At 49.5% G+C, this 16,161-nt stretch overlaps 1 protein-coding gene across 4 annotated transcripts in view; it reads left to right on the top strand.

Annotated features, from left to right (window-relative positions):
- The window catches only part of STAT3 (signal transducer and activator of transcription 3), a 69,952-nt gene extending 55,932 nt beyond the window's left edge, over positions 1-14,020 (top strand). The window contains exons 12-24 of one of the 4 annotated variants that reach the window (XM_032396413.1): positions 1,509-1,538; positions 1,638-1,731; positions 1,845-1,892; positions 3,861-3,944; positions 5,098-5,196; positions 5,295-5,430; positions 6,244-6,296; positions 6,533-6,627; positions 6,747-6,886; positions 7,392-7,601; positions 10,840-10,882; positions 11,217-11,279; positions 11,951-14,020. In XM_032396413.1, the coding sequence (XP_032252304.1) occupies positions 1,509-1,538; positions 1,638-1,731; positions 1,845-1,892; positions 3,861-3,944; positions 5,098-5,196; positions 5,295-5,430; positions 6,244-6,296; positions 6,533-6,627; positions 6,747-6,886; positions 7,392-7,601; positions 10,840-10,882; positions 11,217-11,241 (1,057 nt within the window). In that variant the 3' untranslated portion in view covers positions 11,242-11,279; positions 11,951-14,020. Of the gene's footprint in view, positions 1-1,508; positions 1,539-1,637; positions 1,732-1,844; positions 1,893-3,860; positions 3,945-5,097; positions 5,197-5,294; positions 5,431-6,243; positions 6,297-6,532; positions 6,628-6,746; positions 6,887-7,391; positions 7,605-10,839; positions 10,883-11,166; positions 11,280-11,950 lie in introns of all 4 variants that reach the window. The other 3 variants (XM_032396411.1, XM_032396412.1, XM_032396410.1) reach the window with 3 other exon arrangements.
- The last annotated feature ends 2,141 nt before the right edge of the window (positions 14,021-16,161 follow it).

Raw genomic sequence — 16,161 nt, 5'->3', positions numbered from 1 at the left:
CTATGGTGACTGAAAGCAGATCAGTGGTGGCCTGGGGACAGAGGTGGGGTGGAGTGTGGGATTCGGGAATGGATTACAAATGGGCCTGGGGAAACTTTGGGGATGATGGGTATGTTCATTATCTGGTTTGTGCTGATGATTTCACAGTATGTGTAGCATGTATACATATGTCAGACCTTATCCACATACATTTTCAATAGTGCACTTTATTGTTCATCAATTATATATCAAAGCTGTAATACAACATTTTTTTTTTCTAAAAAGGAAATCTAGAGGGGCGCCTGGGTGGCTCAGTCGTTAAGCGTCTGCCTTCGGCTCAGGTCATGATCCCAGGGTCCTGGGATCGAGCCCCGCATCAGGCTCCCTGCTCGGCGGGAAGCCTGCTTCTCCCTCTCCCACTCCCCCTGCTTGTGTTCCCTCTCTCGCTGTGTCTCTCTCTGTCAAATAAATCCCTCTCTCCCTCTGCCCCTCCTCCCTGCTCATTCTCTCTCTCTCTCTCAAATAAATAAAAATCTTAAAAAAATAAAAAGGAAATCTAGATTAAACATGAGGGAGAATTTCCTGGTAACAAGAACTCTTAAGTTTTAAAATGTGATATATGGAAAGGTATCTTCTGAATGGTTTAAAATTTGATCAATTTTAATCTATAAACCCCCACAAAATGCTCTATTTAATAAATAGTAGCTATATTAGTGCATATATAGCAATGGAGAAGCACTTTTAAAACAGTACTTAAAATAAAAAAGGAAGAAAGGAGAAGACTGAGAAATGTGACTAAAGAAAAAACTATACATTCAAACACATAGAGCTGAAAGACAGTGGACACGCTGGGAGGACTATATCCAGCTAATATCAAATGGGATGATCTGAGTTGCCGGTAATAGTAAACCTTTAGAGAAAACCCAGTGTGACTTAAATAATAAAGGAAATTCGCAGCCCAGTGTAACTGGAAATGCAGAGTTAGGGCAAGTTCCTGACAGTGAGATTAGTGACTCACTTATGTCACCCAGGACCCAGAATCTTCCATCTGCCTTCTCGGCCATCATAAGTATTACTGGCTTTGTAAGATTCCCTTATGAGTTCCAGTGTGGTTGCTTGTGGTAGTTAAGGTCCCATGCTTCCTTGCTCATATTCCGTTGAAGCTGTGGACAGTAAATCCAGCCTGGGTTGTAATTCCTTCCCAGTCTGAGTGAGACAGCATAGGTCATGTCCTCACCCCCAGGACCACTGCGCTGTGGGCATGCTCCGCTCTGATGTACTTAACAATCAGGATCCCCTGGAGGTGGGCATGGGAAGGATACTTGAGCAGAACCAAGGGTCTGTTGGGAAGAGGGAGTTGATGCTGGGTAGGTATGGAGAGGGTTGTCATATGTCACATATAAAATGTAATTGAATCATTTACAGAAATTCCCGGGAGAACAGTGGTTTTTCCAGCAGAGTAAATGACAGGTATTTTTTTGAAGAAACACAGGGCCAGTTTTATTAACACCAGTTTATACTCTTAACAGAGACTCCGGGGATGTTGCAGCTCTCAGAGGGTAAGTTCAGCCTGGAGGCTTCCTTTTGATCTGTTTAATCTGACTTTGTCCTCTGGCTACCCAGTCACCTATGTGGTTGATTTCTCTGCTGTGATTCAGATCCCGGAAATTTAACATTCTGGGCACAAACACGAAAGTGATGAACATGGAAGAGTCTAACAACGGCAGCCTGTCTGCAGAATTCAAACACCTGGTACGAGGCGGGAGCCTGGGTCCCCGTCTCCCAGGGCGTCTGGCCGTGGGAGGCGGGGGAGGTTGGTGGTGGGGAGCCTCACGTGACACGGGTGCTCCCTGCTTCTCTTACAGACCCTGAGAGAGCAAAGATGTGGTAATGGGGGACGAGCCAATTGTGACGTAAGTTTTGTTGCGGATGAAAGCCAACTGGGAGGGTTTCCTTTGATGGGGAAAGAACAAGAACCTTCTTATTGCCCAGAATTAGAGACATCAACCTGTGGTTAAGCTGTAGTCATACAGAAAAATCACCGCAGGTCAGAATGACATGGTCAGAAGTCGTATCTGCTTTGGAGTTCTCCGGCTTGGAGCATTTCCTTGATTGTCCCGGGAGTTGGTGGGAGTTGGCTCATCTTTAAGGAGGAGTGGAAAGTCCCTGGCTGACTTACCCACACTCATTTAGTAGAAAAGAAGTTTTCCACCTTGCCTGGGGCTTTCCAGATTCCCCTTCCAACTTCTGCCAGCCCAAACGACTTGGCTCCATTTTTGGTGACCTGTTTTTCTCACTGTGGTGGCATCGAAGGTTGTAATAAGTCGGAGTTAAATATCTAAGAAAAAGAATAAACCGGTCCCCCTTATTTCCCTTATTGTCTCCCTCCCTCTGATTCAGATTATCGAATGCTTAGTGTCAAGAATAAATTACTTAAAAAAAAAAAAATAGGTAAATGTGACCAGAAACTAGTTTTTACTCTTTTGAAAAGATTGTGACACCCTGTTCTTTTTCTGGTGTTTATGCCCTGAGCCAGTCTTCCCTCTTCTCTAAAATGTAGCAGACCTAAAAAAAAAAAAAAAAAAAAAGGTGAATTTATAGTACTTGACTATTAAGAGTGAAGTGCAACAACATAGAAAAATGTGTGTGGCATATTTGTTTCGAAAAAGCAAGATGCGGGGCGCCTGGCTGGCTCAGTGGGTAGAGCGTGTGTGATTCTTGATCTCAGTATTGTGAATTAAAGCCCCACACGTTGGGTGTGGAACCTATTAAAAAAAAGAAAAAAAGAAAAAGCAAGATGCAAAATAATTTGAATAGTATATTAGTATATTTGTTTAAAAAGTGTACTACACTGTTTTTTGCCTATTCATGTATGCATCCCAAAGTTCTCAAGGAATATATACCAAACAGTGTTGATGTATTTATGCTGCTGTTGGTATCCAAGACTACTCTATTCTATCTCCGTAATATTTGCATTTTAAACTGAACATATATAATTTTTATAGTTAGGAAAAAAGTGTTTTAAAAATGAATTGGCATTGTGTTTCTGAGAATTCATTGGGAAGTCTTACTGAAAATAAGGTAGCTATATTGCTGGTGGGAGTATAAATTGTCGCTTCCGAAAAACAATTATATGTAGCAGGATACAATGTACAAAATGTCACAGCAGCGTGATGGTAAGTCCTAAATATAACCCACCATCACCACTAGAGTGGGTAAAGGATTTGTGGTAGAGTCCTATGATGGAATACTATATAACTGTGAAAATGAATAACCAGCAGATTCGCACAACCATGGACGCAAAAAGCGAGGCATGCAAAAGTGAGTCACGCCAGTACGTAGGGTATGGTTCCATCTGAATAAGGTTCACAAACATCCAAAACTAAACAGCGCTTACCTTATTTAGAGATACAAATAAGGTAAAGCCATAAAGAAAAGCTAGGAAATAATAAACCCAAAAGACAAAATGCAGTTAGATCTGAGGGAGCAGGGACAGGAATGGGAGTGGGGAAGGGCACCCTGAGAATCTCAGTGGTAATGGTCTTTTTCTTACACTGGGTAATGGGTACAGGTGTTCATTGTTTTGTTATTCTTTGTGCCTTACACGTTTTATAAATAACTTCTTGGGTCTGTAATTTTCTAATAAAACCAGTAAAGGATGAGGTTGAAGAACCAGTAAAAGATGAGGTTGAAGATCATAGCACTTAGAGTTGAAGAGAGCATGTGCTCAGAGTTGTGTCCCTGGCGGCGTGTCTGTGGCCCCCTGGTGGACTACCCTTCTTGGTGCAGCGTGGCTGTGGCATGTTGCTCTCCTCAGCTATGGCTGTTAGTGTCCAAGGCCGTTCTCTCTGAGGAAGAGAGTGTCCTTCTCGTTATTGTAGGCCTCCCTGATTGTCACCGAGGAGCTGCACCTGATCACCTTTGAGACTGAGGTGTATCACCAAGGCCTCAAGATTGACCTTGAGGTGAGTTCTGCCACAGAGTTGGGACAGGGCTGCATGCAGGGGTGATTTGGGACAGGGCTGCATGCAGGGGTGATTTGGGACAAGAACTTCTAGTTGGGATTTTTTCTACAGAAGGTAGAGTGATGACTCTCTGCTCAGCACTGTGTTTATTTTTGCTTGTTTTTCTCCCAAAACTCCAGAGTATCCCAGCTGAGAGTAGAGTCTTGCTTGAGTGCTTGGAAGATGCACATACAGTTGACCGTTGAACAACACAGGGGTTAGGGGCGCCATCCCCCTGCCCAGTTGAAAATCTGTGTGTAACTTTTGACTCCCCCCAGACTGAACAACTAATAGCCTATTGTTGACTGGAAGCCTTCCTGATAACATAGTCTATTAACACACATTTTTTAAAAATTTTTTAAATTTTTTAATTCTTTTTATTAACACACATTTTGTATGTTATATGTTTTATATATTGTATTCTTACGATAAAGTAAGCTAGAGAAAAGATAATGTTGCTAAGAAAATCATAAGAGAAAATACATTTACAGTACTGTACTCTGTTTAGCAAAAAAAAAAATCATCCACGTATAAATGGACCCATGCAGTTCAAACCCATGTTGTTCAAGGGTCAACTATAAAGTCAGCTTTCAGCAAATTTCATGTGAAAATCTGTATTTAGAAATTAGTGATAGTTGACTTTATAAAGTTTGGGCAAAATAGTCTTTAGACAGCCAGTGTTTTTAGTATACAGGAAATCATGGCATTTGCATTCTCTTTTACTGATTTTCTTGATCTTTAAGTTAAAGATAGAGCTGAAGAAAGCAAGAATCCTTGCCTTTGACTCCTGGGACCTCTCTGTCTAACGGGTAGATGCAGCTGCAGTTCTCAGAGAATGCCTTCCAGGTTTTATAAATGGGGAATCTGGGGGCTGTGAGTTCCAGCTTTGAGCAAGTCAGATTTTCAAGTTCCTGGTTGTGCCCTGTGGCCCATGTTTGGCACTCTCTCCACTCTGGGTGTTGAGCTGACTCAGCCACGCTCTTCCCCAAAAGTTGGCAGTAGGTGTGGTTCACAGCCCATCCTTTTATTCCAAAACCTGCAGGTATGGCTGAAGAGATGTTCAAAGCTTTGAGGGCCCGCTGCCTCCCCAACTCATTCCCCACTTTCTCCACAGACCCATTCCTTGCCAGTTGTGGTGATCTCCAACATCTGTCAGATGCCAAATGCCTGGGCATCAATCCTGTGGTATAACATGCTGACCAACAACCCCAAGGTAGGCGCCCATCCTCTGGAAACCGTTGTTGTGGCCCTCGTGTGGGTCATCAGGCACCGCTGTCTCATCTCAATGAGCAACTGTGTTGTTTTCAATAGAACGTGAACTTTTTCACCAAGCCCCCAATTGGCACCTGGGATCAAGTGGCCGAGGTGCTGAGCTGGCAGTTCTCCTCCACCACAAAGCGAGGGCTGAGCATCGAGCAGTTGACTACGCTGGCAGAGAAACTCTTAGGTCAGCATTTTCCCTCTTTTCCCTGCTGCCCTCCTCAGAAAAGGAATCTGGCCTGTGGGGCTGTTCATGCAGGAAAATTGGCCAAGCGAGGCTCTGTGCTGGGGCCAGAACGCATGCGCTCCCACAGTTGGTGGGGTGGGGGTGGGGGGGACCAGTGGAGTAGGGAGGCAGAGGAAGCTTGCCTCCTGGTGATCATTTCCGAGGTAGGAGGCAGATGTCTTTTCTCCTGGTGGCTGGACCCCTCCACCCTTCCAGAGCACGACTTTGTCTAACCTTAGGAAGAGATTTTTTAAGTGCTTATTAGAAGGCAGAGGTAAAAAGCTTGACATCCCTGTCCGTTTCTTCAATAAACTGGACGCTTGTTTTGTTTTTTTCCTCCTGAAAAAAAAAAATTTAGTGCACTATTTTACATGCTACCTGCACGGAAAGCAGCTTTATCCTGTGCTGTCCCCAGACATGAGCCTCTAACACTGTCAGCTTATTCACGTGTGCTGCTGGTCCCCAGTCCACCACGCAAGAGGAGGAGGAGGGGGTGGGGAGAGGGGGGAGAGACTTGATATGTCGTCCACCACCTCCGCTAGGCTAAACACCACCCCAGGTGATCCCATGATGGGGTTTCGTGAGGGTGGATGTGTGTGTATGTGCGTGTGCACGCACACATGCGCACGACAGTGGGAGCCTTCAAAACCATGGAAGCCAGTGGTTTCTCAGCCCATTGTGGGACAGATGTGTAGGAATGTGTGTTCTGTTACAAGAAATAAGACCTCGATTCAAACCTGAAAATTACACTGCTTTATTCTTTTTTTCCTTCAGGACCTGGTGTGAACTATTCAGGGTGTCAGATTACGTGGGCTAAATTTTGCAAAGTAAGCCGTCTTGTTAAATCCTTGTGGCCAGCTAGTGGGAGTGGGAGTGGGACGGAATGCTCACCTGTGAGGTTGTCGTGGATGGGACTGGGCTTGGAGGCTGAAGACTCATGGTCTCGCTGTCAGTAGGACCTACCTGAGGGTAGATGGGCCTGGGGATTTTGGTGGCATCGTGCCTCAAGGAAGGAAAAGGCTGGGAGGGTGGACTTGGCTTTTCCCATTATTCTTTTCTTTAGGAAAACATGGCTGGCAAAGGCTTCTCCTTCTGGGTTTGGCTAGACAATATCATTGACCTTGTGAAAAAGTACATCCTGGCTCTTTGGAATGAAGGGTAGGTTGAAACTCTTGTGTCTGGCGGAGTGCACGTGTGTAAGAAGTCACCTGCTCTCTCAGCAGGCCGGTGGTGGGGACCCTGTCAGCCCAGATCTTGTCGCTCTTCTTCGGCTCCAGGTACATAATGGGTTTTATCAGTAAGGAGCGGGAGCGGGCCATCTTGAGCACAAAGCCCCCAGGCACCTTTCTGCTACGATTCAGTGAAAGCAGCAAAGAAGGAGGTGTCACCTTCACTTGGGTGGAGAAGGACATCAGCGGTAAGTTGGACTCTCACCCACCCCACCTGGTGGCAGTTGCTGCGGCCGCCACAGCTGCACTCGTTTCGAACGCCCGCTGCCCCCTAGTGGGCAAAGGTGGCTTTGCACTCCCCTGCCTCCCTCTTGTAGTAACACTTTTCAGTGACTTCTTTTCTCCAAATTCTTTCAGCTGAAGGATTGTTCGCCAGTTTTGTTTTTGCTTGCTTCGGGGGCTAATATTTGCCTAGAAATTTGCAATTTAAATCTCATTCTTCGTCTCCTTTCTTACGTACCTTGTTAATATATCTTATGCACGTAGTTATTCAGGTATATTGCCTATGACCCAGCTGGGTAGTCTCTCCAGAAACCAGCTGAACATTTCCACAGCGCCAGCTGACTGGACAGGCTATTCAGGGCTCAGGAGCTAGGTTGGCATAAGTCTTCCCCTTTCAAGGAAAAATAAATCGGGTCGTCTTCTCCGAGATTACCTGGTGCCCTTATCTTCCCTTACAATGCCCCATGACAGGTAAGACCCAGATCCAGTCAGTGGAACCATATACCAAGCAGCAGCTGAACAACATGTCATTTGCTGAAATCATCATGGGCTATAAGATCATGGATGCTACCAACATCCTGGTGTCTCCGCTGGTCTATCTCTACCCCGACATTCCTAAGGAGGAGGCGTTTGGAAAGTACTGTCGACCGGAGAGCCAGGAGCATCCTGAAGCTGACCCAGGTAGTTGTTGATTTTCCTTGTCGGGCATTTAATTCTGGGAAAAAGGGGGCAATTGCAGGATCCCTGGGGCACAGACAGGTAAATGCCCGAAGGGCCTGATCTTTTATTCCTCTTTATGGGAAAGGACTTTGTAGTGAGTGCTTTTGGGGTGGCTGATGGGGTTGGAGAGAGGAGAGGAATCAGTCACTTGTCTCTGCCCCACAGGGAACTTGCCAGGCTAAAGGGAGAAATAGCACACACACACTCAGCCCAGACATCTAAAATGCTGCCGACAGAGTGAGGACAGGATTCTTTAGTAACAGGATGTCCAGCCAGCACAGCGCTTCTTACACAGTAGCTGCTGGAAGGTTTGCGACTCAGACTCGAGTCTAGTGTGTTTCCTTTTCCCCATCACTGAACAACGTGAGCAGTGTCGTGTGGGATGGAGAAAGGCTTTCTGGAGGAAATGAGTGTTAGCAGCACAGGAACGCGGTTTATGAGCAGAGGCGGGGGGAGTGGTGATTGAGGGGGAGCCTGTAACCTGTGGGAGGGCTCGGGGTGGGATTTAGCGCGAGCAGCTATTGAATGAAGCGGTTGTGTCATGTGCAAGAGCACAGGTGTTTCTGTAAGCCTGTAGACAGTGTTTCATGGTAAGTGTAACCACTAGTGAGGTCAGCAGCCTGGAGGGGTGGCCCCGCTGGTCTGTCCCATCCCCATTTGCTGCTTTGGCTCTCTGGGTTCTTTGTCCGGATCCTGATGAGGAGCCTATGATTTGCCATTCTTTGTTTTTATTTAACTTCCCTTAATTGGAGAGCCAGCAGGGGGCTCTTTAAAGTGATCCTTTGAGGGTAGCTTCCCTACTCCAGTTGCTTTTGGAAAAACTGTTTTTGTGCAGAGACCTCACGCAAGCACACACCCACCTTTTCCTAGGAATCCCCTCTGAGGAATTTCTTGGGATGGGGGAAGACTGGGACTTGAAAGAAGGAATTTGAGTTACTTGTTAAGTGACTTCCCTCTTTCCTTTGTTCTGGTGTTGGGTTTTGTTCCTACTATCGAAGAACTAACTCTCACTTCCTGTCTGCTACTTATCTGGCTTTCCAGCTGTGCTTCAGTTGGGAGATGTGTTTATCAGTCCCAGCACGCTACTCTTTGTTCCTTCTGCAGAGGACATTTAGATCCAAGTGCTGGTCCTTTGGCTCATTTTGCTTTCATGATCCAGGTTCCCAATCTGAGGCCAAGCCCTCCATTATCATCAGCCATCCTGTGTGACCGGCAGGCAAGGTCCTTTCCTGCCTGGAGTCACCAGTGTTTTCTCGGGTCAAGAGCCCAGGCGGAGAAAGAACTAATTACTTGAGTGCTTTGCCGGCCTCCTGGGGAGGCGAGTGTAAGCAGTGGGCACTGAGGGGCTTGGCATGTTGGGAGCATGACGATGGGGTGGGCTGAGTGCTGGGGGCGTCCCTGCATTCAAGTGGGCGTCCTCCAGGAGATGGATCTGTGCCCATTTCCTCTTGTTTTCCATCATGAAAGTATTTTTGCCCCCAGGGATAGATCGATGTCTTCCCAGGACTCTTCCTTCTTCCTTACTTTTTCACCAGACCCCACACAGGATTTCTCGGTGGCTTGAGGTAGAGAGGCATCTCTTAGAAATGACACGCCCCTTACCTTACAAATTGGATGAAGTATGTTGACAACCTTGTACAAATTGGATGAAGTATGTTGACAACCTTGTACAAATTGGATGAAGTATGTTGACAACCTTGTACAAAGCTCCACTTTCAGTCTTGGTTCTCCTTTGTTTCTGCTCTTGCTGAATCTCAGGCTGAAGCTAGTTTTCTCAGCTACCTGATCACTGGGGAACTAAATCCTTCTCTGTCCAGGATGTCGCCTCCCCTCAGGTCTGCACCACGGTGGATTTATAAGACACTAGAACCCTGCCTGGGTAGCGTCTTTGGATTCTGCTCCACATGAATCTATTTCTTGGCCCCAAATAACCTTGGATGGCAATCTAAGGACCCTCTGACAATGCCTTTCTCAGATTGTCAGCATATTTTCTGATTCCTTGGTCTCTCTCTAAATCTCAAGCTTTATAACTGTGCTTCTCTCGGCCCACGCCACCCTGCCCCACGCCTCCTAAGTGATTTGTTCACCAGAATCCACCAGGTTTCATGCCAATGTCTTCAAGACTCCTTGACGTCTTGGTGTAAACATTTAGTGTCTAAAATTCATTTATTCCAGTCCTCACATTTCTAACTATGGAACAAGAATTATAAATGAGGGGCGCCTGGGTGGCTCAGTCGGTTAAGCGACTGCCTTCGGCTCAGGTCATGATCTCAGGGTCCTGGGATCGGGTCCCACATCAGGCTCCCTGCTCAGTGGGGAGCCTGCTTCTCCCTCTCCCACTCCCCCTGCTTGTGTTCTCTCTCTCGCTGTGTCTCTCTGTGTCAAATAAATAAATAAAATCTTAAAAAAAAAAAAAAAAAAAGAATTATAAATGACCCAGATGGGCACTTCCCTCTTCCCCCTCCCTCTTAGTGTAGAAAGTGCTTTGCTCCGGGTGTCTTAGCTGTGGAAGACATGACAAGCCCCAGGCCTCCTGTCTTCAGTCCGGAGTCAATGGTGCTGCCACACCAGGCAGCCTCCCTTGACAGAGAGGCTGCTCTTTGTGTGATATTGCTCCCCAAGTGGGGAGTTACTAATACGGCTCACCTAAAAAGTAGTAGAGGCAGATGAATGCCCATAGGAATGAAAAGTATGACTCTGGGCCTCGCAACAGCATGAGCAATTTCCACATTCTCTTAGAGACTTGGTGACTTTGGCATCTGAGCAGGACCATGTGAGTCCGAGGCCAGACTGCGTCGGCTCCGTTCCTGCGTGCGGAGAGGTTGTAGCGAAGAGATTCGGCCAGGCCAGAATACAGTCCTCAGACCCCATGCAGGCAGCTCGGTGTTCACATCATCTAGGGAAAGAACGAACAGGCTGGTATTGGTCTAGGCTCAGGTGGGACCAGGGTGTGCTTAAAAGTCTCTGCAGGTCAGGAAAGCTCTATGGAAAGGGTTGAACCACCAAGCTGCAGGTGCCTCGCACACCCAACAGGACACAGTGGTGGGAGGGCAGCCCTGAGGGGAGATGGGGCTTCAAAACGGCCTCCGCTCCAGGATGGAGTGGGGTGCACGTCAGTGCCGATGAGACAGCCGGCTTCCTCCTGCCCTTGGCCCACAGTGGGGTCGCAGTTAGTAAGCCCCAGTTTTCTTCTTCCCAGGTGCTGCCCCATACCTGAAGACCAAGTTTATCTGTGTGACACCGTAAGTGGCTTCCCTTCTCAATTTGGCCTTCACTTCTGGTGTCCTCAGTTCTCCTGGGAGTAGGACGCTGGGTGAGAGCTATCCTGTGAAGGGCCGGAATGTCCTGGGCTCTCTGTAGTACTCAAAGTGACCTTGTGTGTTTAAAAAGCTTGAGCTTTTATTTTTCTGTTGGAGACCAGAGTTTGATGGCTTGTGTGTGTGTGTTTTGTTCTTTTTTTTTTTTTTCTCCATTGTGTCTTGTCAACCCGGCCCTTTCCCCTCCTGCTGCTCCCCATTTCCTACAGAACGACGTGCAGCAATACCATTGACCTGCCGATGTCCCCCCGCACTTTAGATTCATTGATGCAGTTTGGAAATAATGGTGAAGGTGCTGAGCCCTCAGCAGGAGGGCAGTTCGGTGAGTGTTTGGTGACAGACCCTGTCCTTTGGAGGGAAGTCAGCCCCCTTCGTGTGCCATGCACCGAGCCAAGAGCTGCCCTCCTCACCGCGCGATTGGTAGAAAGTTCTAGAGCAGTGCTCTCCCTTAGAAACTAAATGTGCACCACGCCTGTAAGTGCAAATTTTCTAGTAGCCACGTGAAAAACAGCAATAAGAAACAAGTGAGGTTAACGTTAATAGTATCTTTTCTGTAACCCAGTAAATCCCCAGTACTAGCATTTTAGCACATAAGAGAAAGTTATCAAGGTTTTTTTTTTTTGTACTAAGTCTCTGAAACCTGCTGGGTGTTGTACGGCTACAGCCCATCTTGAGTGGGACTGGCCACACTGTGATGCTCAGTAGCCACCTGGTGGCTCCGGGCTGCCCCATCCTGCAGGACAGCCTTCGATCTTTCCACGTGGCCAGTTGGGAACGAGTTAAGGGAGGAAGGGGACTGAGCCCTTCCAGAAGACCAGACCCTCTAGGGAGGAGAGTAAATCTGGAGTATCCGACCCTGTCTTGGCCATACGGGGCAAGGACACTGGATGGCAGTGCTGGCTGGGCCTCTGTCCCCCGAAGGGCTGCGGGAGCGTGCCCTGCTGGCTCGCGGGCTCAGACAACTGAACGAGCTCTCCCGCTCTGTCCCCCCAGAGTCCCTCACGTTCGACATGGAGTTGACCTCGGAGTGCGCTACCTCCCCGATGTGAGGAGCGGCGGGCTGAGGCTGCAGAGAGCGAGGACGGAGGCACCTACCTGTGTTCTACCACCCCTCACACAGCCAACCCCCAGATCGTCTGAGACTCCTCTCACTTTGTGCTTCCAGATTTTTTTTTAATCTCCTACTTTTGCTATCTTTGAGCAATCTGGGCACTTTTAAAAATAGAGAAATGCGTGAACGTGGGTGATAACGCTTTTACCTAAATGCAAATAAGAATGTGTTCTCTGAGACTGTGACCGGGGGATGTGGAAGGGGTGGCAAGAGGGAGAAAAAGGAAATGTTCTGGTCTTTTCTGGCTCCCCGGCCCTCCTTTCTCAGCAGCTCGTGTTGTCCTTAGACAAGTGCCTCCTGGTGCCCGCGCATCCCTCTGCCTGTCTCTGTAAGCTCACACCACAGGCTGCCTCTAGCTACATTCCTCCTGGCATTGCACTTTTAACCCTGCTAACAACCAAATAGAAGATAGGACTTTCACAGCCCCTAAGTTTCTTTTTAAATTTAAAAAAAAAATTAAAGGGCAAAAAACACTGTATTGGCATAACCTTTTCTGTATTTAAGACAACTCAGTCAGTAGCCTTCTTGGTGCTTTAAGCATTCAGCTTTCTTCAGACTGATAATTTATAGAAATCCTAAAATGGGCTTCAGATCCAACCCTTAAAAGACATCTGAAGCTGTGGCTTGGCCTTTGGTTATGAAATAGGAAGGTTGAAGGACAACCTAAACATCCTAGACATTTTTTAATAAACAAAGTTTTTATTTTCCCCTTTAATGTGTTGGCCTATTAGTAGGTAAGGCTGGGCAGAGGAGTGCTTACCACCTGCCCCCCCCCATCTCCCTGGACTTCTCCTGTTCCAGAGCCTGGGTTGTTCCTGTGGGTGCCTTATAAGGGATGGGGTGATCTTTCCTCCCTGTCCACCTGACCCCCCTTGTGTAGGGCTCCTTTCAGTGTCTAAAGGTCCCTTGTCCTGTTTGCTTTGAGAATCCTGGAATAAGAAGGCGAGAGCTACAGGTAGAACACAACAGACTGTTGGGGCCCCAGCCAAGGGTCTAGTTGAGCTCAGGGAATACGGTTCTTATCCCGGTTTCTTGGTGATTGCCCGCGGCACCTCTAATCACTTCTTCACTTGGTTAAGCCGGGGGCGAAGGCTTACTGATAAACTCGAGGTCTGTCCCTTGTGTGAGGGAGTGTACGGCCTGGCCTCCCCCCCGCCCCGCCCCGTGCTGGTGACTGTCTCCTCCCCATGGGGGCCTCACAGATGAGGCAGAACAACTCCCATTTACTGTGCGTCTCAGAACACTTCGTGGTCTCCAGCATTTGGGCCTCCTCTGACCCAGAGGCCTGACTAGATCGGGTGGTCCAGGACCACCTGATCTCAGTTGGTCAGAGTTTCTATGGTGTGCTGTTGACCCGTACTCACCAGGTTCAGAATTAAGGGGATGAAGACATTCTCTCCAAGACGGACAGGGGTTGCGCTTGGCCATCCCTGTCCTTCGGCCTAGAACTGGCTGGTAGGTGGTACAGAGCTCGCCCTCCTCCGGCAACACTCTTCACTTCATAATAAGCTTAACTCAGAAACTGAGAGAAGATTTAGATCAGAGGCACCTGGGACAAGGATCCAGGCTTCTATGGCGCAGACACTGAACAGCTGGTGACTTCGAGGTAGCACGTGTATCTGGTTTTAACTCTGATTGTAGCAGAAGTTCTGAGAGGAGCCGAGACTTGTTCTAGCCCCTCCCTTCAAGAACCGAGCCCTCCGGGACCTGCCCGCTTTCTCTCCACCGTCTCCCCCTGCCCGTCCCCAGCCCAGCTGAGGGGTTCCCATAGATGGCTCGACCTACCTGCACAGTGGTTTGTATGCTGCTGTCCTGGTCACCGCATCAAATTCCAATGTATACTTCATAGTGTAAAAATTTATATTATTGTGGGTTTTTGGTTTTTGGTTTTGTTTTTGTATATTGCTGTATCTACTTTAACTTCCAGAAATAAAAGTTATATAGGAACCGTCTGAGGGCATGGCAGCTCTGTCTCTGGCTGCTGGAGGTCCCCCTTCCCCTCCCCCCTTCAGTTCTGAGGGGGCCTTACCCACAGGCCGAGCCTGGATCCTGACAGGAGGGGGGGGCCCCTGCTCCCAGGCTGGTCCCCGCAGCCCACTTCTGGGGCCCCGAGCACCCCCCCATCTTACGTTAGCCGGTGGCCTCCAGGGAAGGGGTAACCTGAGGAGCCAGCGCTGGCCGTGGAGGCCCCCCTTCTCCCTCTTCCTTCCCCCCTCCTCGGGCCTTTGCAAGCCCCACGAACCTGTCTGGGGTCAGATAAGCGCTACCTAAGGGGGCTTGGCGTGAAGATACTCCCACCCCACCCCAAGGCCTCCCCTCCCACAGTTGCTCCATTATCGCTTTCTCTTCAGTTCACTCAGCGGGGATGAACGGAAACACTTCACTGGCTGCCCGACCGGTGGTGATAATTCACAGACATCAACGCGCCCACTCGGCTGGCTCCCCCCACCCCCGTGCCGAGCGCCATGGCGACCGCGCCGCGGGCTGAGATACCAGCCGCCAGCCCTGCCGAGATGCAAGGGGAGATTAGCGGCTGCTCTCCCCGCCAGCCCACCCCCGCCAGCCCCGCGCAGGGCCCCTGCGCCTCCTTGGGGCAGGCTGCAAACCCCTCTTCCCTTGCTTTGAGCTCTGAAGAAACCTCATGGGTAGGTCCTGGCTCCCCAACCGTTCCCCAACCCCCCCCCCCCCCCGCCCCGCCAGGGCCCCAGTGACAGTCCCTGGACTGGCAGCAGATCGGCGCCAGGGGGTGCAAATGGGGAGACCATCCTCCTCGCCCAGCTTCCTTACAGGTCACTGGGCCGGGTGGCCCTTTGAATGGGCTGGTGGCAGTGGGATGGTGCCACCTGCTGGTGTCCGGGAAGAGGCGGGCAAGGAGGGACTGTCGCTGAGGCTCCCTGCTGCCCCTGGCACTGCCCCTCCACCCCCTGACCCCCGCATCAAAGGCTTCAAGATTGCTTATAGCAGCAGCTGATTAGGAGAGGCCCAGACCCCCCCCCCCCCGCCATTCTTCCCGCTCCTGGCCCCCACCCCCTTCCCCCAAGGCCTCCAGCCCTAGTCGTTTTGGCTTCTGAGAAGCAGAGACAGCGTTCCAGGGCTGATGGGCACCCTTAACACACAGAAGAGGGTGCAGAGTGGTAGCTTTGGAAGCATTACAGCACCAGCCACACGGGAGGGAAGCAACAAAACCACCCCAGCACCAGGGATCCCCGTTACCCAGGGCTGCCCGCGCGGGAGCCGTGCCAGCAAATTTATGAAAAAAATACTTTATTCGAAAACAACTGTTTACACAAATGTGTGGCCTATGTACAAAGTACACAAGGATCCCTCTTCTGGTCCCCACCTTCCCTCAGGGATGTTTAAACCTGGGACTCCCGACCCTCTGCCACCAGCTGCCCCCGGCTGCACGTCACAGAGCCTCCGAGGGAGGAGCACGTGAGGCCGGAAGCAAGGCCTTCTCGGACCTCGGCGTTACGCAACTGTGATGAGGCCTAGTCCAGGTCCACCTGCCAGCAGGGGGGAACGAGCTGAGCTTTGACCCCTCACTCGGGATTCCACAGGCATGCCGCAAGCGGCTTCTCTGCGGCCGTCTCTCAGTGCAGTTCTCCAGGAGAGGGGGATCAGCCCTGCAAGTCCCCGGCCCTCTGTTCACCCACCACGTCCTAGCCCAGTTCCTGCCCATCTCCCCTCTCCTGGGAGCAGGGTTGCAGAGCGTCAGGGAAAGAAGGCTGGGGCCCGATGGAGGGGAGGCGATCACACTTGAAAAATGATAGCAGACCGGGCAACGGCACCACAGACATGAAGCCCAGGTCCCCCGGCTGGAGGCCAGGAGGCCAGGAGGCCAAGCAACTACGTACTCAGAGCAGCTCTGACAGACCCGACCCCAAAGACCCGTTCCTGCTGCGTTAGGGCCACGGTCTAGAGAAGCCCTCGGGTCACAAACAATCTCGAGTCCGTAGTCATTAGATAAAGTATAAAACATGACTCAAAACTGAATCCCAGCCTCCCTCCCGAGGGAAAGAATCAATAGACCAACACACGTGCATGGCAACAGATGCACAAACATAAACGCATACGCACACATTTGGGAGCCAAA

The sequence above is a fragment of the Phoca vitulina genome, unplaced genomic scaffold, assembly GCF_004348235.1.
Source record: "Phoca vitulina isolate PV1807 unplaced genomic scaffold, GSC_HSeal_1.0 scaffold92, whole genome shotgun sequence".
Lineage (NCBI taxonomy): Eukaryota > Metazoa > Chordata > Mammalia > Carnivora > Phocidae > Phoca > Phoca vitulina.
This window is presented reverse-complemented; position numbering and strand designations above follow the sequence as displayed.